The sequence below is a fragment of the Euprymna scolopes genome, chromosome 35, assembly GCF_053919585.1.
Source record: "Euprymna scolopes isolate OS-2025 chromosome 35, ASM5391958v1, whole genome shotgun sequence".
Lineage (NCBI taxonomy): Eukaryota > Metazoa > Mollusca > Cephalopoda > Sepiida > Sepiolidae > Euprymna > Euprymna scolopes.
The window spans coordinates 13,040,956-13,063,149 of record NC_136516.1 but is presented as its reverse complement, the minus strand read 5'-3'; the positions used below and the strand labels follow the sequence as shown (position 1 = coordinate 13,063,149).

The 22,194-nt window shown below is 35.7% G+C and overlaps 1 protein-coding gene across 1 annotated transcript in view; it reads left to right on the top strand.

The window, feature by feature from the left end:
* The window catches only part of LOC145259689 (endoplasmic reticulum junction formation protein lunapark-B-like), a 197,161-nt gene that overhangs the window by 97,186 nt on the left and 77,781 nt on the right, over window positions 1-22,194 (top strand). Inside the window, 4 exon segments of the mRNA XM_080117357.1 lie at window positions 3,702-3,840; window positions 3,843-3,888; window positions 15,039-15,097; window positions 18,745-18,785. Of these exon segments, the coding sequence (XP_079973483.1) occupies window positions 3,702-3,840; window positions 3,843-3,888; window positions 15,039-15,097; window positions 18,745-18,785 (285 nt within the window).

Below are 22,194 nucleotides of genomic sequence, written 5' to 3'. Positions count from 1 at the left end.
CAGTGAGTGGATAACAATAATGTCTTTCAAAATTTGTTTACATATTTAAAAAGAAAATATAATCAGAAAAACAAGCACTTTTTGTAAAGAAAGATTTTTTAAAAAAAGGTTTATTCCTTTTATAGAATTTGATTACTGAACGAGGTACCTGGTATTTTCTTGGATAAATTTGATTTTTTTTTTTTTTTTTTACACAGTGGTCACCACTTATCAAAACTTAATTAAAAAGCTTGATTAAATGTAAATATCTGCAAAACTATCATGAACTCATTTGGGGATTGCATATAAATCCACCATAATAGGAAAGCCCTCTTCTAAATATATTCTATACTCATGCATACAATCAACCTTAAAACTTAAAAGTAGAAAAAAAGTATTAAATTCTATTGGAACTGACTGCACTATTGAATTGTTAATTGAATCATTAGGTTGCCGTTTTTAGAAAAAGTAGAACAAATGGAAAGAAATCATTGGGGCCCACAGTGATTTCTCTTCATCTGTTCTGTGATGTGGAAGGGCCAATCCCTTCAAACAAGACAGATGAGGAGGGCAAGTTCTGTCAGGATTTCTTCATTGCTTATGACCTAACTCAAATTGTTCACGAACCCACCTGTGTGCTCGACACTGACAACCAGTATGCAAGTCTCCTAGACCTTTTTCTCACAATGTGCTCTGAGCTATGTTCATCCTCCGTTCTGTTTCCACTGGGATCTTCTGACCACTCAGTTGTATCATCTATATATATAAAAGTGAAAATGTTATGTATGTGTGTTCGCTTTTTCTGTATGTCAACAAAAGGCTTTTTTCAGAGAAGTGGTCGCTCGCTTCACAACTTTTTAAAACTTTTTATATCACATATAAATCGTAATATCTCAGTTAACAACGAAGCTCACCTGCCTATTTAATTTGCTCGATTTCGGGAAGATAAATATTCAGTATTTGTTGCTCGCCGCATGTGGGTTAGTCTTTTTTCTATAACATCTTGGGGGGGGGCGTTCAGCAGTAAATGAATACTATCCCGCAGTCAAAGTTGACCTCATTAAAACGGGCACCTGCAAAATCCAAGTAATTAAATAAATTCAAACGTGTTTCCGTTAGCATCTCGCGGTGGGGCAATGGTTAACGTCGCACATTTTTTTTTTTTTTTTTTCCACACTTTAATTTACAACTTTGCCTCAACGGTTCAGGTTCGATCCTCATACTTACTTTTTTTTTTACCCCCCCCCTCCCCCCCATACACACCTCCAAACACCCGGGCAACGCTGGGTACCCCTCGCTAGTTTAAGATAAAAACAAAATGTAATAAGTCCTCAGACGTACCTCTCCATCGTACAGTATATTGATACTCTATGGTTGACTGGGGTAGCTTCTTTACATTTCTACCAGATCTATCTTTGCATTACATGTTTAAAAAGAATGTGTCCTCTAAAGTATCAGACCTGATGGAATGGTTAATTGTAAGTATAGATTGCTTCATGCCTGTGTTCTATCCCAACTATCATCAATAGATCTGAGGTAATCTTGTCAACTTCAAACAAAGCCAAACTCTTTGCCAAGAACTTTGCAGCTAATTCTACCCTATGCGATCAAGTATTTCCTCCTATATCTGAAAACACACTATGCAACATACAAATATTTGTGCGTGATGTTGCCAAGCTAATCAAAAATCTTGATTCCAGTAAAGCAATTAGCCCTGACGGCATTCCAATTATTATAGTGCTGAAAAAGCTTCAACCAGAACAAGCTTCGGTACTTATAAAGCTGTTTAAGCATTGTCTTAAGTAGAATTACTTCCTCACACCTTGGAAAACCTCATCAGTATGCCCTGTATTTAAGAATTCAGATGATTGGTCATCTTTCTTTCAGTACAGGCCAATAAGTCTCCTGTGTATCATGAGTAAGTTGCTGGAATCTGTTAAATAGAGAAGTAATCAACTATCTCAGCAAAAATAACCTTAGTGACATGCAATATGGTTTCCGTTCTGCTAGATCTACAGCAGATGTGCTAACGGTTACATCACATAGGATTAGCGAATCTCTCGACGGAGGCTTCCTTTCTAGAGCAATTGCTATTGGCATATCAAAGGCCTTTGATAGGGTATGGCATAAACGTCTACACCACAAGATCTCCAGCTATATCATAGCTGGAAATGCCTTAATTATTAAATTATTTCTCTCTGATAGATTCATAAGAGTAGTTGTTAATGGGCAGAAATGAGCTCACAGTATTAATGTTAGTTTCTCAGGGGTCCATCCTGGGCTCAACTCTCTTTCTGATCTACATCAATGATCTCCCAAATCACATTCTAAGATCATTTATGTTGACTACACTATGATCTATGGCAATACTTCAAAGGCCTAAAACGACCAAGTTCTCTCTGATTCTCTCTTGAGCATGTGGTGCAATGGGGAAGGAGGTGGCTGGTTACTTTTAATGCATCTAAGACCAAGCCTCTATCTTTCCATCATCAACGTTCTAATCCCCATCTGGCATCAATCGAAATGAATGGTTCTCATCTTGAGAAGGCTCCATGTTTTAACAAACTTCTAGGTCTGACCTTTACTCCTGATCTGAGATGGAACGCGTACATCAAATCTGTTGTCAGGGCTGCTGGGAAAATGGTGGGATCGTTCTACCACTCCAGTAGATATTTCACTGTTGATGCAGTTCTCTATTTGTACAAAAGCCAAGTACGTCTAAGGATGAAGTACTGTTCCCACATCTGGGTAAGAGCTACTGAAGGTATCTTCTCCTGCCTTGATAGAATTCAAAATAAACTTTGTAGCTTAGTATGGGATGTCCTTTTCTCTTCCCTGCAACCTATTTCCTACAGAAAAGATATTGCGAGCCTGTCTGTTTTATTATGTTTATGACAAGTGCTTGTCTGAGCTCCAATCTATGCCCCCCCCTTGCCAAACTTTCACAAAAAACACTTGTCTAGCTGAAACTACTATCAATAATTTCCTCCACTCTTTAAACATAGATTCCATGAACAAAGCTTCTTTCTTAGAAATGCACACCTTGGAACTCTTTCAGTTTGCTTGTTTTCCAACTGACTATAATTTGGTCGTCTTCAAGTTCAACATAAACAAATTCTTGATGAGCCGTCCCCTAAAGTAATCCAATTTATCAAGTTTCCACTACTAACGATTACTGATATTGTCCCATTGACTACTGTGCACTCATTAACCCTTATCCTCGAGTGGTTTCCAGGCCTTGACAAGTGGTGACTCTCGTGTTAAAAAAAACAAAATTCCTTTGGAATAAATCACATACTTGTATAATAAAATATTTTTCTGTGATTTATTTTAATTTAAACTTTATATCCATGTAAAGTTTCATATAATCACATTTAAACCAGTTCGTTAGATCACTGAAGTTAAGCAATGGTGGGCTTGGTCAGTACCAGATGGGTGACGATTTGGGAATGCAAGGCTCAGCATGTAGGAGGATGTTGACACCTTGCAAGAACCGCAAAAAGCTAACAGTCATCTCCCCTGACTGCGGTATACAAGCAATTGAGGACCACTTTGATATTCCCTTGAGACATCTTCCTTTGGAGGAAGCCAATTCAAACCTCCTAGGGTGAGTGCTATAGTAGTAAATTTGGTATTCACATGACACAAAAATTACAAATTCTCCATGAATTTTTTTCTAATTTATACGTTTTACTTTGATAAACGTTTTTTTTCTTTTTCAGAACATAGCCACTCACCAGCGGTTTAAACGGCAAAACCAGGAGTACCAAAAGAAGTTTATTGCCAGCCTGATTTTGTATTCTATTATTCTCTATGTAGTCGTCACCATCCGTTTCTTCATTTGCTATTTTCCACAAACCTGGAAGACTGGCTTTTCGCATCAATTCCTCTACTTTTATTTCCAGTCCTGTAAGTTCATTTATTTTCTAGATTTTTTTTTGTCTCTTTCTGTATTGTTTTTTGTCTCTTTCTGTATTGTTTTTTGTCTCTTTCTGTATTGTTGTTTTTTTTGTCTCTTTCTGTATTGTTGTTTTTTTGTCTTTTGTATTATTTTTGTTTCTCTTTCTGTATTATTGTTTTTTGTCTCTTTCTGTATTATTGTTTTTGTCTCTTTCTGTATTGTTGTTTTGTCTCTTTCGTATTGTTGTTTTTTGTCTCTTTCTGTATTGTTGTTTTTGTCTCTTTCTGTATTGTTTTTTTTTGTCTCTTTCTGTATTGTTTTTTTGTCTCTTTCTGTATTGTTTTTTTTGTCTCTTTCTGTATTGTTTTTTTTGTCTCTTTCTGTATTGTTGTTTTTGTTCTCTTTCTGTATTGTTTTTTTTGTCTCTTTCTGTATTGTTGTTTTTGTCTCTTTCTGTATTGTTGTTTTTTGTCTCTTTCTGATTGTTTTTTTTTGTCTCTTTTTGTATTGTTTTTTTTTGTCTCTTTCTGTATTGTTGTTTCTTTGTCTCTTTCTGTATTGTTGTTTTTTTTGTCTCTTTCTGTATTGTTGTTTTTTTGTCTCTTTCTGTATTGTTGTTTTTTTGTCTCTTTCTGTATTGTTGTTTTTTTGTCTCTTTCTGTATTGTTGTTTTTTTGTCTCTTTCTGTATTGTTGTTTTTTTGTCTCTTTCTGTATTGTTGTTTTTTTGTCTCTTTCTGTATTGTTGTTTTTTTGTCTCTTTCTGTATTGTTGTTTTTTTGTCTCTTTCTGTATTGTTGTTTTTTTGTCTCTTTCTGTATTGTTGTTTTTTTTTGTCTTTCTGTATTTTCTTTTTTCAGCAAAGATAAAACTAACATTCTTGTTAACCAACAGATTGTTTTTCAGCCGAGATCAAAGTGCCAACACAGCACTATTGTATGAGCTCATCTGCGTTCAGCATGAGAAACTGAAAAATTAAATGTACCAACCCTGTGTCGCAACAGTGATATAACGTTTGTAATATCATCTTCAGAAAAGGCCTGAAAATTAAATGTACTGTGTCGCAACAATGGTGTGCTGTCGATTTTTTTTTTTTTTTTTTTTTTTTTTTTTTTTTTTTTTTCTCCTTCTTCATCTTGTTTTCCTATGGCCGTCTTGTCACCGTCTCTAACATGAGCTAACACGTATAAAAATAAAATGGGTAAATAAAAGGAAACACAAACTCAGACACGTTTATAGTTGTTGGACTCTGACTTTGTGTGTGACATCTCTGAGCCTCTAAATGCTGAGGTCCAAATGTACATTCTATCTAAGCTGTTTGTCAGTCGGTTGACAATTCATCTCTCCATCTGCTCTGAGCCACACTCGATCTTCACTGCATCCAAACCCCAAGCGATGTCAAAAGTTCAACTCCACTGTCATTGATTAATCGTTGTCGTCAAGTCACTGTTGTTAAACAATCCCAACAGGACACTGTCGTTAAGTCCAACTTCATTTTCCATCAATTGTTTCTATTGCCATTAACTTGTAGCCACTCCCCAAGGTGCCTACAAACCAAATCTAAATATATCTCAGGTCCAATTTTTGATCCCTCTGTTAGTCACAACCACACTCTGACCAACAATCTCATGGCAAGTTTCCTTTGTCTATTTTCCTATCTATTGTCTACTGATAAACCCTATTCTCTATTTCTTTTGTTACCTATCCTTTTTCTTTTCTCTCCTACTTCCTAGTACTTGGGAGTGGGTTGGTCGGATGGGGTCGACTATACTATCACACATGGACATTTGTTGCTTACGCGATACAGTAGAAATGATTCCAAGGACTTGATGGCAACAAAATCTGCTATCAGCGGCAGCAAAGACGGCGCAAATGGAGGTGATATTGTAATATGCAAGGAGCTTGTATAAGACATAACATTGTTTTGACTCTCGAGTGTGAATCTGTTGATATATGCTTTTATATAGAATGATGTGGTTCTTGGTTGATTATGTCGGATATATACTTGAGAATCAAAACAATAAGAATATTCTGTTGTCATAAATGTATAAAACATAAGAATTATGACGTATGGAGACAGTTGTTAAAGTCTCTCATTATAGGGCCAAGCAAACTAGACATTGTTTTAATTTATGCTCCACAACCCAGTCGTCGGCAAGCTGAGAAAACAGAATTTTGTCTTTCTGGAAGACATGATCGCCAAGACGCCAACACACAGAAACCTTGCAGTTGCGCTCCACTTCAACTGAAATAAGTTTGAGAACATCACGAGCCTCAAACGGTTCTGCACAAGAAACGCTGAAAGATTAGATGTACTAATCCCGTGTTTCAATCATAATTTGACAATCTGCAATATCCTCTTCAAGAAACGCTTTTGAAAACCAGTGATGTACAAGATTGATGACGTAGAAACTTTGGATTGACCTAATCTTTATCATAGCGTTTCACTCTAGCGAAAGGTCCATCGTTGGGCAGTGTCTGAGGCATTCCTCAGGTTCACATCGGAGCATGCCTCACTTAGGGAAAATTTGATGAGGGTGTGTGCGATAGTCTGTATGTTGTCGCCACAGGGACACTGAATGTCTTGTCCATAGCCTCGCTTTTGCAGGTTGTTTCATGTTTTGGTAAACTTCGCTCTGGCTCGGTTGAGTTTTACCCACTCTTTCTGGAGGAGTTCAGAGCCTGCTGGGATGTTTTATTTTGGTGCCGGAAGAGTCTCATTGTTATTGTCTTTGAATGACTCATTCCACCAATGCAGGTGAAAGGACGCTGGTGTTGGTCGTATGATGCCTGTGATAATGGCAAAACTCTTGCAGGCTGGTAGTCACTGTGGCACTTCTTGATGTTCAAATAGGAGGTGACGATTGTCATTGCTCTGCTTGCCACGTTCTGCCTTTATTATCACCTCGCAACAGGTCTGCGGCAGAGTGATTCCAGAAGCCTCTAGACAGATATCAGGTTGGTCGATTTCAGGATGCTGGAAATTGAAAAAAAAAAAAAAATTGACTTAATACTGATCAGATTAAAGACCAATTTATGAATCATTAACTGCAAAGTTATACTAGGTGAATCTTCCATTCATCGGCAGCAAAGACTAATTCTAGCTGACACAACAGGTGGCAGAATCAGGCAAAAAGCGATCAAGGATTGGATACTCTGAAACTTGGACATGTCACCAGTACAGAATCCAAATAAAGGAACTTCTGGAGAACAGAAATACAAATTATTAGTAACAAGCATCACAACTGCAATAATTGACAGTTGCGGAAGAATATCCAGAAAAAGTGAACAATGTAAATACAATGGTGGAATTTTTCAACCAGTCAAGCTATAAAGATTTTTGTGTTGTCCACCTTACAGATAATAATGGGCGCTTCCGATTACTATAAAAGACTGGGAGAATATGTCTCTCAGCATGACGCTTAGGATTTTGATTGATATATAACCATACTCTTTATTTGTTGGATTTGCTTTTCTATTCAATATATTTTGTTTCCATTAAATACCAATCTGTGTTTTTCTTTGAGACGCTTAACAATTTGGTCTAGTATAATAAAAGTATGTAGACATGTTTGTTTGTTTGAGAGCAGCTGAAGTCTCTGGTCATCTTGCCAATGTGTTTGTAGATGGTCTACAATGAACGAAGATGGTCTGCCGTCTCCTTTTTGACAGTGTTGGAAGTAACCTGAAATTTTTCAGCAACATAAGTGCTTTGAATCTATGAGAAAGACCTCGATCAAAAGTAGTCAATATTGCCATCTTCATGTTTGACGTTTTATTTTATTCAGTTTCAATTTTGCAGCAACTTGAATTTTTCAAATATTTATGAAAACATTTAGGAATTCCTAAATATTTAATAATAGTTATACAATTATTTCACGTATCCATCTAAAAATTTTATAAGGAAATACTATATTTTATGTATCGATTTTCAGTATTTACTTCAACAGTGCCCAATATGCAAGTAGAGCTAAGTAGTAAGTTATTAATTGCCATATATTTTCATAATGCCAATAATATTTGAATAAAGAAACTTATCCTATAATACAGCTCTATTATTGAGCACTATATATATATGTGTGTGTGTGTGTGTGTGTATATATATATATATATATATATATATATCATCTTATATCTCATCTTATCTTACTGTTTCTTATCGCAATTCATCAGTACGGCTAGACCAGCACCTTTCCCTAGCCAGGGATTGAACCTACAACCATCGCATTTATAGTCGGCTGTTCTAACCTTCAGCTCATGGGATCAGTGCTCGCAAATGACCTCAAAAAATGTTCATTTAAATAGACACTCGCCCACTGCTTTTACAGTGCTCAAGCTGCTTGTTTATTTACAAATAAACAAACAATGAACCTCTTTATAGCCAATTAAGTAGTGAATAATAAATTTGACAGTGCTCTACCCAAAGAGGGGAGCTGTATATATAGGTATATTTCATTGAACAGCAGGGAGAATTCCAGTTTTTTTTCTCTTGCAATCCGGTTTTTCCATTTAGCGGGCCAATGTTGGAACATTCTGTTTGAGTGTAAAAAGAAATTTGCTATAGTTGCAAACGTTTTCGACTTTCATGAGTCATCTTCAGGTGTGTGATGAATTAAAAAATTGCGTTTGGTGAATTTATTGAAAAAATCAATTAAAATCATTAACAGCACTCAAGCGTGACCCCCCCCCCCAACATCCCTCATATTGAGCCTGATTGATGATGGGTTTGTTTATGCGATCGAGTAGTGCTTCCATGATTGGGAGGCGCAGGTTACAATGAGAGACTGCTAAAATAGTGGTGTTTTTATTAATGTTTCTAAATTCGTTTTGGGGGTGTCATGTGCTACGAGGTGTTGGTAGATGGAGCTGTTAGGTGAAGACAGGTGACATGTAAGTCAGCGAGATATACTTGTTCTAGTCATGCCGATGTACGAGTTATTTTTGGAGACACATTTCCCTATAGAACATTTAAAAACATACACAGCATAGATATATATTGTGATTGTATTGTTTCTTGAATGTTAATCGAAGGAAACTCCCGTGTAATGTTGGAGAACGGGTACTACACTTTTAAATATTTATTCAAAGAAAATATAAAAAAATTTACATTGACAACAAATTAGACACAAGGCCATAAGGCCAAACAGTATAGTTTTTCAAATTAAATTATATCAAGTGTGGGTGCGGGGGGGGGTTGTTTGTGCTTGACATTTGTTAAAAGGAAATAAATTTTACTCCTGATTTGTTAATACCAATAATATTCTGGGGTCTACAACAAACTGTCTATACCTGGAGGGTCTAGTCCAACAATTCTAAACACTACTATGAATCTTCAGCTGTCTTTTTATTAGCTAAAGACTTTCTCCTGAAACGATTCTTGGCAAATATATTGATATTTTCTTTTTAAATTCTTGCCCAACCAACCAATGACTTATTTGGCCCATGAGCCAAAAAAAACAAAAAAAAAAAAAAAAATGATTCAAATGAAAGCAGAATTTACGCAATAACTTTAGTCATTTCTATCATCCACAGCTAGACAGCAGAACTATGTCTTGAAAGGTCACGCATTCTCTGAAGTTAACAAAAAAAAAAGTTCATAGCAGAAATATGTTTCCATAATTAGATCTGCATGCCTGTCTGGTAAAGATAAACAGATTTTAACAAGGAAAACCCGTTTGGTCATTCTTTGAGTTCAAATTAGATTGTTTGATTCAGAAAAGTGTTTCTGAATTTTTTGAGATAAGGATTGAGTATTCATATTTGGATTCTTTGGACTACCGTTCTCATCTTCAGTGTTATTTTCACATTTCAATCGCTATAACCTCCGACTTTCTTCATTTTATTGTTAAACTCTGGAATTTTCCTGTCAGACTCTAAGATCCACATGGGATTTGGAATGAATCCGTTTATTTAATCCATGGGGGTAGCATGTTCTTGTTTTGTCAGCCATGACTGAGTAGAAGTCATAAGTAATTCGCAGTTTTATTTTGAGTGTTGCCCGCACTGAGGATTGAATCTTTAACCTCTGGAAGTGTAAATTTTTACGACTGATTTTTACCAAGTACTTTATCCACTATGCCACAGGTCCTTGCAGAAAGATTCCAGAGTTCAACAAGATACACCTAAGGTCACACTAACTGAAGTGCAAAAATAACGCTTAAGATGAGAACAGTAGTCTGAAGAATGCAAATAATACTAGAAAAAAGATTTTGCAAAGACAGTTAAATATAATGAAATAAAAGCTTAACTTTAAAATTAGTCTATGTATGCTCACTATATATCCCTTTCCCTCTGTACAGTTACAGGTTACATAATATTATTACTACTGGTGATATTCTCTTTTATTTGAAAATAGAATATTCGCACCCTGTTATAATGGCATTTAATAAAGGAAACAAAGATTGGAATATTCTATTTTCAAACAGAGAATATCACCAGTAGTAGTAATATTATTTAACCTGTATCTGCACAGAAAGATGAAGAAATAACTGATGCTGTATAAAATAAGAATGGAGTATGAAAATAGTGAGATGGTGAAAGTGATAGAAACTTAACAGATGTCACTTGAGTTAATTGCAAATCATGGCTAGTTAGAACAATAGAAATGGACCCCCCCCCAATATAACTCGGTTCTCAAATTAAGGAATATTTTGACACGTATTTCGTATGAATAAAACATAATGGCAAAAAAAAAAAAAAAAATGCTGAGAAACAAACGATCATAGAATGTATTATCTGAATTATTTGGATGGTTATCCTCATATTGGTTATTTTTGCAGCATTTCACTTGATGTAACCTCTGATTCTCAGGTGTATTTTTTTTCCGAACGTGTGAATCTTCATGGGGAACTCGGTGACTAAATTCAGTCTGAAATTCCATACAGGTGATCATCTAAACTTCAATCTGTGGTTGCCCCCCCCCCTCAAAAAAAAACTTTTGCAACAAATACTTGTCTAGTTACAACAACTGTCAACAATTTCCATTGCTCTCTGTTCCTGAAACTAAAATGAAAATTCCATGAGCAAAGTTTATTCCCTAGAACTAACCATCTGTGAAACGCAATACTGTGGGACTGCTTCCCAGCTGACTATAACATGGTCGTTTTCAAGTCTAATGTAAAAAAGTTTTTGCTGAACCATCCTCTTAAATAATTAAAACCTATCCAAGTTCCACCATTGCTGATCGTCACTGTGTTGTCTCATTGTCTGATATTCATTAACCTTTGTCCTTAAATTGTCTTTGAGCCAGGATAAGCGGTGACCCCCTTCCCATCCCTAGTATAAAAGCAAATGTTCCAGAGTTCAACATACTGATTTCCAAATTCGAAAGATGCACTTGAAAATCAGATATTGTATCAGCAGAAACATTAAATGAAAATAACCAAGATGAGAACGGCAGTCGGAATAATTTAAATAATACAAATTATAAATTATTTTATTTTAATTTTTAATTTTTTTTTTTTTCTCGTAAGTAGTGGAATTTTCAGTTCTTACGTGAATGCAGTGATGGGGAATCTGCTGGAAAAAAAAAAAAAAAAAAAATCTTGGGTCAGAATCGAATAACTCAACATATTCACATAAAAAAATTAAGATAAAAGATAGTTTTCTTCCTGGAGAAGACACATAGCCATATTTATTTTCAGTTTAATTTCCATACTGAAATACAGTAAATCCTTACAATTTGAAGTATTGTTGTTTTTACCCAGGAAAATAGTATAAATCATGATAAAAAATTTTATTTGGGAGAAATGCCGAAACACAATTCACTGTAACTAATTTCCAACCACTCATTAAGATATGACCCTGTTTCTTGTGACCTATACACATGTTGCTCTTTATATATCGAATGTCGTCGTGTCGTCAAATTTCCTGGCTATTGAAACTGCTCCACCAAACACTATCCTCCTTTTTCACTGTAGCAATAAAGAGGAAAATAATATCTAAGCCATCTGCAATTTTGTCCCTTTCTGTAACCCCCCACCCCAAGTTCAACAAAGAACTTTTTTTTCTTTTTTTTTTTTGTACCGTGGACCATCAATATGTGAACAGCAGTTGATGCTTTCCATTAAACTATTTGAATGGACCAGATGGGCTGGAATACATTGCTCATAATTAGAAAATCATTTTTTCTTTTCTGTTAGGTTTTTCATTTTTGTCTTTTTTTTTTTTTATTCTACTGTACAGAGCGGAACCATAAAAATTTTTGCCCGGGAAAAAGTATGATCCCATTTCTGTTTGTTGGCAGTTGGCCATTTGTGTACAAATCCCAAGAGCGATAGGAGCCTTCTATCATGTCTTAAAGTGTCACAATGCTCAACAAGTAAGAACAGAGATACACCGCTGTACAACTCCTGCTCTCTACCGATGTAAGTTATGACAACAGGACCGTTGCCAGCACCTTCAAAATGCATTATTGGATTGCCACAAATAACAGGGACGTGCCCAGAATGATGAAAATAAAGTTTCCGGCCACAGTTATGGTCTTTAGTGTGGTTTCAAGTGAAGGCCACATCATGCCACTTCACATCTTGAAAGTCAGTTTGAAAGTCAACACCAAAGTGTACCTGGATGTCCCGAAGAGTGTGATGATCCCCTAAGATCTTATCCTATTTTTTTTTACTTCCTAACATTTGGAGGGGGTGAGAACAGAAAGGGATAAAATTGCAGTTGGCTTGGATATTATTTTCCTCTTTATTACTAAGAATACAATAGTGAATTGTTTAAAACTTGTACACAGCCATGACTGTGGGAACAAGAGCATGCCACCTCTGTGGATTAAATAAAGGGTTCCGTTAGAAATTTTGTATCTTGAGTGTTAATCTCACAAGATTTCAGCCAGTGTGATCTCTAACCTTCAGGTGTATCTTGTCGAACTTTGGAATCTTTTTGTTAAATCCATGGTGTAACTGATAAAGTTCTCCCTAGTGAGTGCAATCTTGGCGTGTTTAGGGGATTGCGTGTCTCTAGGACCCAGATAGCTATGCTGGCAGGAGATTCATCTCCTGGTAGTGTCATCTAAGCCAGACAGGTTAAAGGGTAGAGATCAGACTAAGAGCATTCCTGGTCCTCCAGATTGGGGGGTTAGAATAGGGCCAACAACCCAGTTCTGTTAAAGAAAGTTACAGAAACCGCAACGACATCATCTGTGGACTTCTTGGTCTGGGAAGGGTCCTCTCTAGTAGAGTTCATGATGTGAGCAGGTGAAAACCTTTGGGAAGCCAGTGTGCCTACAACCCTTCTGACAACCAAAACCAGGATAGGGACCTGGGACATCAGAACCCTATTCGAGACACGCAAAATAGAATTGGATTGGTCACACATTGCGGAATCCTGCATCGAACATCACCAGGCAGGCCCTTGAATGGAACCCGCAAGGCAAGCGTAAAATTGATCGCCCAAGGCTGACATGGAAAAGGAGCATTGAGGCTGAGACCAGGGCTGCCAGAATGACATGGGCCGAATTGAAGAGGACCAGCCAGAACCGGGTCCATTGGAGGAGCGTCGTTGCGGCCCTATGTTCCTCAAGGAATCAAGAGGCTTAAACTAAACTTACTGATAGGTAAAATTTAGTTCTAAGTGACGCTCTTCTTGTTGAAGGTTTAATCCTCACTGCAGGACGATATTAGTTATTATGAATTACTTAAGACTCGTACCTGATCATGTCTTGTGAAATGAGAACATGCTGTCTCTGTAGATTAAATGAAGGGCTCCGTTTAAAATTCTGTGGACTAAAGATGGTTACCAGAAATCAGCCCAAATATTTTGCTTTCAAAAACTAGAACTATTCGTCATAATGGTGTTCCTATTTACTTGCCTCCCCACGAGAGCAGTTAGACACCGAGGTCGGTTTTTAATGTGGGGGGGGGGGAATAAAAATTGTCTCAGTTGTGAAGGATTTCTCCTCCACTAACCGAGAACAAAAAAAATTTGGAGTATAGCACCAGAACAGATGGTATTTATTTGCTTCCCCATGAAAGCAAATTAGACACAAGGCGTTTTTTAATGTGGAGGAACCAGCTCCCCCAAAAAGGGGGTATTCTGGCAGTGTCCAAATAAATAGTAATCGTCTTGGTATGAAGGGTTTCCCCCTACATTGACCAAGAACCAATTACTTAAGTGAAGCATCTGACAGATACTACACTTTGATCTTAGCCTGAACGCCAAGAAATCTCTTATGCTGTTAATACTGTTGCTGTGATACTATCGACAGTTTCCGCCTCTCCCCAAAATATGTGAGGAAGTAAAAAAGGGGAAAAGCTATAACAAAAAAGAGGAAATAAATTGATCAGTAGAACAAAGGTTATCGGGAGTGAGGTTAGTAGAAATACGATGGAGAGCAAGTTGTTCACCACAAAACACAAAAGAAAGCTGAAATAGGATTGTTAATCAAGGTGTGACGAGTGACTGGGACAAAAGATTGGACATACAGGCCCATATATTTAGAGTAAGTTTACAGTTTTAGGAGTTGCAGTGAATTTTCTGACCATTTTTGATAGTTGAGTTTTCCTGAGAGAGATTGGAATCAAAGTCAGATGAGAGTAGGTTGGTCGAAGAAAATCACTGGAGATTGACACAATCAGACAGCTAGCGGCAGACAGAATTTGGTTCTTTTTTCTGTGGTACGTGACGATATCACACACACACACACCTTGACACACACACACACACATCCACACGCATAGAGCTTAACTGAATTACATTAAGTACTAGTTTTGTATTGTTTTATTGTAGTGCGATCACAAAGGTGATTATCTGGTCACATTACTACCAAGCGTTTATCTCTAAGGAAATACGATAATTCAGATTTTAATAAAATTTTATCAACATTTTTTAACAAATATAGATACATTTTTTTATTTGAAATCGATAGTGCTATTCTCAGAATATGACAAAAGCAATTAAGAAAAAAAAACTTTTTTTTTTTTTTTTTTTTTTTTTTTACATTCCTGTTTTGTTTTTATGTGATTTTTTTTCTCATGATTTTTCATGTAAATTGATATATTAAAATTGTCATATTTATTTTTTAAAAACTTATGATTTATTCTTTTGAATTATCCAATTGGATTTTGTTTTTATTAAAATACCTTTTTGTAACTTGAATTATTTTTGATCTTGAGTATCACCAATATTATATTTTTTTTTTTTTTTTTTTTTCTCAGTATTTGGTTGGTGAAAAAATTAATGCACTGGTATTTTGTGAAAAGAATTTCGAGTAATGGTTTGTATCTGTTTTTTCTTTTTTCAATGTTATGATGGTTAACTCTCTTACCTGCATTACATGGCCCCATTAAATGACATATTTATTTATAGGTATAATAGAAATCCACATACATGCTGAAGAGCTGTAGATATAGTGAAACAGGTCTGTTTATATATATATATATATATATATATATATATAATTGGAAGTTTTGAACATGTAAAACGACATGAAAATAAAGACTTTAAAATCGCAAGTTTTTTGTTGGAAAACGCTGTCTGCTTGTAAGTTAATCTTTTGTAATCATTGCATCGATTTGCTTCCAAAGATTTATGTGCGTCTCAATATTATCTTAAGGCTCATCAACCATTTACCACGAATAACTGTTTTGAGGATCCAAATTATATGAAGTGCCTTCAATAAGTTTCTAGAGTTTTTTCGAATGGGCACTTTCATTGATAGTATCCACATGTAACTCTAGTCCCCTTTGAAGTAATCTTCTCCAGCTGCAATACACTTGTTGTACCATTCCAATAACTTCCGGAAGGCCCCATAGAAGTCCTCTTGTATGAATATGTCAATGACTCCCATCACAGCCTCTTTCATCTTCTCAATCGTCTCATGACGACAGTCTCTAAGGTTTTCCTTGAGCTTAGAAAATAACCAAAACTTATAGGGATCTGAATCGATCAGCTTGACCATCTCTTTGTTGTCATGATATCTTTCTTTCTGATCTTTTCTGAACACCATTAAGACATTCACGCAAATCTTTCGTAACTTCAGTTCCTCGCAAATAATTCTGTGTACAGTTCCCACACTGACATCAAGCTGTACTTAGTCTCTATAGGCACATGATAGTCCTCATCCATGAAATTCTTTATTTGGCCAATCAACTATGGAGTTCTGATTTCCTTACTCCTCCCATATCTCTCCTCAACCCTTACAAACTCCCTGCCTTCCTTGAATCTCTTATGCAACTCAAAAACTGATGCTCAATTCATGCAAGATGGTCCAAAAACAGTCTGAAGCATTCCATATGTTTCTGTGGCATTTTTTGAAATTCACCAGCTGTGACAATTCGGCTTTAGTAGGATGTATTCCAATTCCTGCTGTAGCTGTTCATTTGAACCTGAAATCATAAAAATTGGTTAGTCATCTTGTATATGTCTGAAAGTGACAATGTTCAATGAGTGAGATTGGAGATGTACTACTGTACAACTCCTGCTCTCTACTGATCTAAATTATGCCAACAGGATCCTTGCCAGTACCCTCAAAATGCAAATCGTGACGGTTCAATGCTTGAGGGCACATCTCAACAAAGTTTCCGGTCACAGTTATGGTCTTTGGTATGGTTTTAAGTGAAGCCCACATCATGCCACCTCACATCTTCAAAGTCAGCTTGAAAGTCAATACCAAAGTGTACCTGGATATGCTAAAGAGTGCGGTGATCTCCTGGGGCAATCAAGTGGCCGCTGGCAAAATGTGAGTGTGGCAGCAGTACTCGGCGTCAACCCACAAGTCCAAAGAGACCCAGGCTTGGTTACTGAAAGAGTGCTATGACTTTGTACCCTTCTCTCACTGACCCCTCCCCCGACCTGAATCCGCTGGACTACTTCGTTTGGTCATACATCGAGAACATAACCAACATGACCTCCCATAACACCAAAGCCAGCCTGACCGCTGCCATTTGACGAGTATTCACAGAGCTCCTGTCAGCGCTTGTGGAAAGGCCATGCTTCCAATTTCGGACCTGCATCGAGGTGGTGATAGAAGCTGAAGGCGGCTATATTGAATAGATGTCGGTACTACATAATCAAGTTTCTTGAACTGATTTTTTTTTTCAATAAAAGTTTTAAAATAAAACGGTAGTGTTGTTTTCTTTAGGGGCGACACTTTTATCGTTCCACCCTGTACAGCAATAACATATTGAATTTTCAAGTCTACAACAATTTGAAATACCTGTACAAAACAAGTCTGGAAATTTATTGAAGGCACCTCGTGTATATGTGACTTTTTGGACATCCTCCTGTACTAACAGGATTATCTGGCATTGCATGGGTGCAAAAATGTAACATATCTGTATTCAAACTTCTATCTCTTCTCTTTCTCATCCTTTGGTTTTTCTCTCTCTCACTCCCTCTTCTCCGTTCAGCCCATTCCTCTCTCTAGACATACACACAACTTTCCTTCATATAAATTTATTGAGGAATGGAAGTTACTCCTGGATTTAAAAAACAAAATTGATGTTACTTCCCTTTAGTACATAATTTGGTTAGAAATCTGACCCCCCCCCCCTCCCCATCCTTGACAAAATATGTGCCAGTTAAGGATCAAAGAATAAATATTTTTTTTTTTTTTTACTATATTTTAAATATTATACATCCAGGGCAATGCCAATCAAGAAATTATCAATTTTGTGGGTTTGTGGTTTAGCGTTTTTTTTTGTTTTTTTTTTAAGTTTTAGCTAGACATACAAACATACACATAGACAACTACCTTTTATATTACAGACTAGTGAGAGAGGGGCATTACTCAGTCGTTAAATACGGTTAAATAATAAAAAAAAAAGAATGCAACGTGGTGGACACACGTGAGAAAGTTGAGAATTTTAAAAGATAGGAGAGGGGGGGGATGCTGCATGTTGGGCCCGAACATGCATAACTTAAGTTCATAAGCAAACACGTTATCGATTGGATCACGATGACACAAATGTTTATGATGTTAGCTTTTTAAAATGAAACAAATTGATTGTTTGCGCACGCGCGATTATCAAACACCGTCAGAACCAACCCCACCCACCACCTCTTAAAATGAAACATTTTTACATGAAATAATTGACAATTTTTTCTAATTTTTTTATATGTATCCAAGAGATCACTCTTCTAACGACACTGGTCCTGGATATGACCTTAAACTATATCCGATGGTGAGGCCCCAGTTTTCGGGCTTTGGGGGTGTGGAGCCACCCTTTAATTGCCATTGCCCCCAGATCTACTCTGATCTGGAGTGGTAGTACCTGTTAGGGTTCCAACTATGGGTTGAATAGAAATGGACTTGAAAAAAAAACAAATATATTCTATTAAAAAAATTGTTCTTCCAAATAACTGGATTCAACATTAAATAACCTGAAAAGGGTTGATATGCCGTAAAACAAAAGCAACAAACCAATCCTAACGACACTAAGTTTGTGCCTGTTTGATGTGGCTGACAAAAGTTTTTAGCACACGCACACACACCAACTAAGATTTATATAATAGATAGCCTTTGACCCAAGGAATGTTCATTTATCATTTGAAGATCTTGCTTTTAATTTTACGGAGGGAAAAGAGTGGGACTCCAGCAAACCCTCCTTGCAAGATACTTAGGACAGATTGCTGAGTCCCTGACATGTGTGCTTATACATGTATACCGAGACAAAGTAATGCTCAGGTTCATGTCTGAGCATACGGTAAAGCGATCAAGAGAAATGACCCCTTTAACCTTTATTAAGGTAGGAATCTAGGAAAAGAAAAACCCTGGTATCATTTGGATTCTTTAAACTGTTCTCATTTGGAATGTTATTTTCATAATGTTTTGGTCGATGTAACCTCTTACCTTTTTTGTGAATAATCTTTTTAGCTATTTTGTCCATTCTATATAATTTTTATACTTTTATTTCTATTTAGAAATTGCTCTTCAAGAACTCCGGGATAAAAAGAAAGACATGGTAAGTATTTATATTATTTAATTGGTACTCATCATTGAGATGAGTACCAATTAAATAATTTTATTTATTGCGGACTATTATCCTCATCTTAGTTGTTGTTTCACAACGTTTTGGCCAACTATTCCTCTGGCCTTCGTCGGGTGGTAACCGCGACGGGATAGGAACTCCAAATCTTCTAACTGCATTCTCAGCAATTACTGCCATCAATAGTTGTTGTCGTCTCGCCATGTTTTGGCCAAGTAAGCATCTGGCCGGATTTGGGTAGGATTGAAACTGCTATCTTCTGAGAATTCTCACCTGGAACCTTAGAGATTCAACGTCTCTATCAACTGCGCCACAGGCTCACAAGGGCAATCAAGGTTGGATCTTTTGGTCTTATAAATCCATGTTTATTTATTATCTGATCTTCCATGGCCAGGTCCGTACCAAATGGTATATATATTATTTAATTGGAATTCATTATTGAGATGAGTATTATTTATTAATTTAGTTGCTATCCCGTCGTGGTTACCACCTGATGAAGGCCAGAGGAATAGTTGAAACGTTGTGAAACAACAACTAAGGAAGATGAGGATAATAGTCCGCAATAAAATAAATTAATGATTAATATCAAGTATTGTAGATTATTGTATTGCATAATTATTCAATCCTCAGTTTCAAAATGTTTTATGTGTATATCTATATTACTAACATTGTTACCATTTTTTTGTTTACTATTGATCATTTATTGAAATCTAAAATGTAATAGCAAACTTAAAAAAAAAAAAATTGTTAAAAAAAATTGAATTATGGGTTCTTATCCAGAATTCCCTCCCTATTAAAAAAAAAAAAAAAAAGAAAAATCTGTATGATGTATTTATCTGTGACAAAATAGAAGTATAATATTCCAAAAATGACGTAAATTGATCAATTAGTTTTATTTTTAATAAGAAAATCATTTTATGCTATTAATGGGAATTAGTAGACATTACAACATAAATTTAGTAAGTTTAAATTATTGTTGGGTTGTCTTTCTTGATTTAAAAAAAAATTTTTTTTCAAAATGGGACAGTCACTTTTAGAATACTCATAAAATTTGATTTTCTTACGAAAAGAAAAAAACTACTTTATAAATTTACATGATTTTCGGGGGGTGGGGTGAAATTCATTTTGTCTGTGTTCTTACTAGTTTAGAGAAAAGGATGAAATAAAAATATTGAAAACTTGCATGAAACACTATGGTTCACATTATTTACACGAATTCAACAAGATTGAGTATGGTCATGTAAAAATAATGTTAAGAACAGTATTTTCCATCTAAGGCTAGAGTGATTAGAAAATTCCATTGTAAATTAAGATTAGAATAAGAGCTATGTGATCAGGACATTGCATCACAAACGGGTTACCATGCACACACAGTGGATAAGCTGATGAAATCTCTTTATTTTATTTGTTTTAAACTGTGAAGGAGAGTGATTGTGTTCGGGGCAGTCACTCCCTTTTTATGGGGGGGGGGAAGGTTGGGGAGACTCATGGGGCACTATGTACATATACTTTTTAAGAAAAAAGCAAATGTTCTTCTGCGGTCTTTATCAATAACTTTTACAACTGCTGTTATTAAAAAAAAGAATCAGACTTTTTGTTATAATATTTTTCGTATAATTGTTGTGGGTATGTTTGAATATTTAGAAGATTTTATTTATACCCTAAGATGGAGGCAATGGACCAAGCAAATTTATGAATATGTGTATTTAATCACCCCTGACATGGCCAGAATTACCAGTTATTTTTATTTTTTTATTGGCTTACTGGACTAAACTTAGCTTTGCTCTTTATGGACTCAACATTTGAATTTTTATGTGTATGTGTGTGTGTGTGTGTGTATATATATGTGACCTTGTCTGACTAAGGAACGGTCTCTACCAAACTACTTTGTTTGATAATTTCTGGTCTACAGGCTTGAAACTTGATATATAAGAAATTTGGACCCGTTGAACAAATTTGATTTGTTTTTTAGCCGGTAAAAATAACTTAAGGTTTCAAAATTTTTTTTTAAAAAAAGTTTGAACTTGATAAATGTAAGTCAACTTCAGGTGGTCTTCTACGCATGCGTAAATATACATTTATCTTTCGCAGTGTTATTTTTATTAAGTTTTTGTATGCATATGGACTTGGATCAGATGGTAAGGGATAAGCCTGGAGAGCCACTTGCTTTGATTTTGATTCTAGCTCATGGCGCTAGAGTCATATTTAAAAAAAAAAAAAAGAATCTTTGAAATCACTAGTATATATTGGCTCTATAATGATAAATATAAAATCTGCATTAATAAAAATATCATATTAGCATATTTTATGATTGAGCATCACCAGGCGGTCTGCTAATCTATGATATAAATCTCACTTGTCTGTTTAACTGTACGTATGTATGTATGTATACATGCCTAAAACTTTTGACAGATGTAACGGATTTTCACGCAATCTGTATCGGTTTGAAGCTCAACTCTTCAGATGACAAATATCGAAAAATTGGCTAAAAATATTAATTCCTTCATCTTCAAGTGGACCCTTTTTCTAAAGGGGGGGTTGCTTTTTTCACAGATGTTTTCGATAGTCACCCCCTCTTTTTGATTGACTAGCCTTAATTTAAACCTACGTCACTTCCGGTTTGGCAATGGATGCAACAGCAAAGACATCACTTTTTTTTTTTTTTTTCCATTCTTTTCCTCCTTTGTGGTTCGAGCCTGCCAACCTACTACCACTTTTTTTTTTTTTTTTTTTTTTTTTTTCCTTTTGCTCAACATACACCTCCAAACACCCGGACAATGCCGGGCACCCAGGTTAGCTATTAATAATATAACCTGCAACCAACATTCTTATATACCGTTATAGTTTTTACTTTTTATAATTTCCCAACTGGCATCATAAAAAATCACCAACTAAATACACCAAACATTTATTCACAAAACACCTTATTTGGCATGAAATTACCCGTACGGCTGATATTCCACTAAACAAAACGAAAACAACAATTTCTCTATAAAAAACAACCAAACCAAACACCAGGAATAACTATTTGAAGATATCTCTCAGAACTTAGAAGCATAAACTTTTTTCCAAAATTACTGGATTTGGCATTAAATAATCTAAAAGGTTGATATGCCACAAAACAACCAAGGACCATTTTTTATTGTGCCAAACAAAAATGGCCCTACACTTAACCCTCCTTATGCAGGCACTTTTCTGAAAAGTATTCTTTATCTTTCGAAACTTAAAGGAGACGTCTAATTTAAGAATCTACCTTTGCCAAAAAACAAAAAAAGTAACTGGACATAAAACCAAAAAGAGATATTTCTTTATTTCATAGCGTTTTGCAATAGTATTTCCTATCTTTAATTTCGGTGTCAAACTCGATTAGGTGACCCGGTATTTT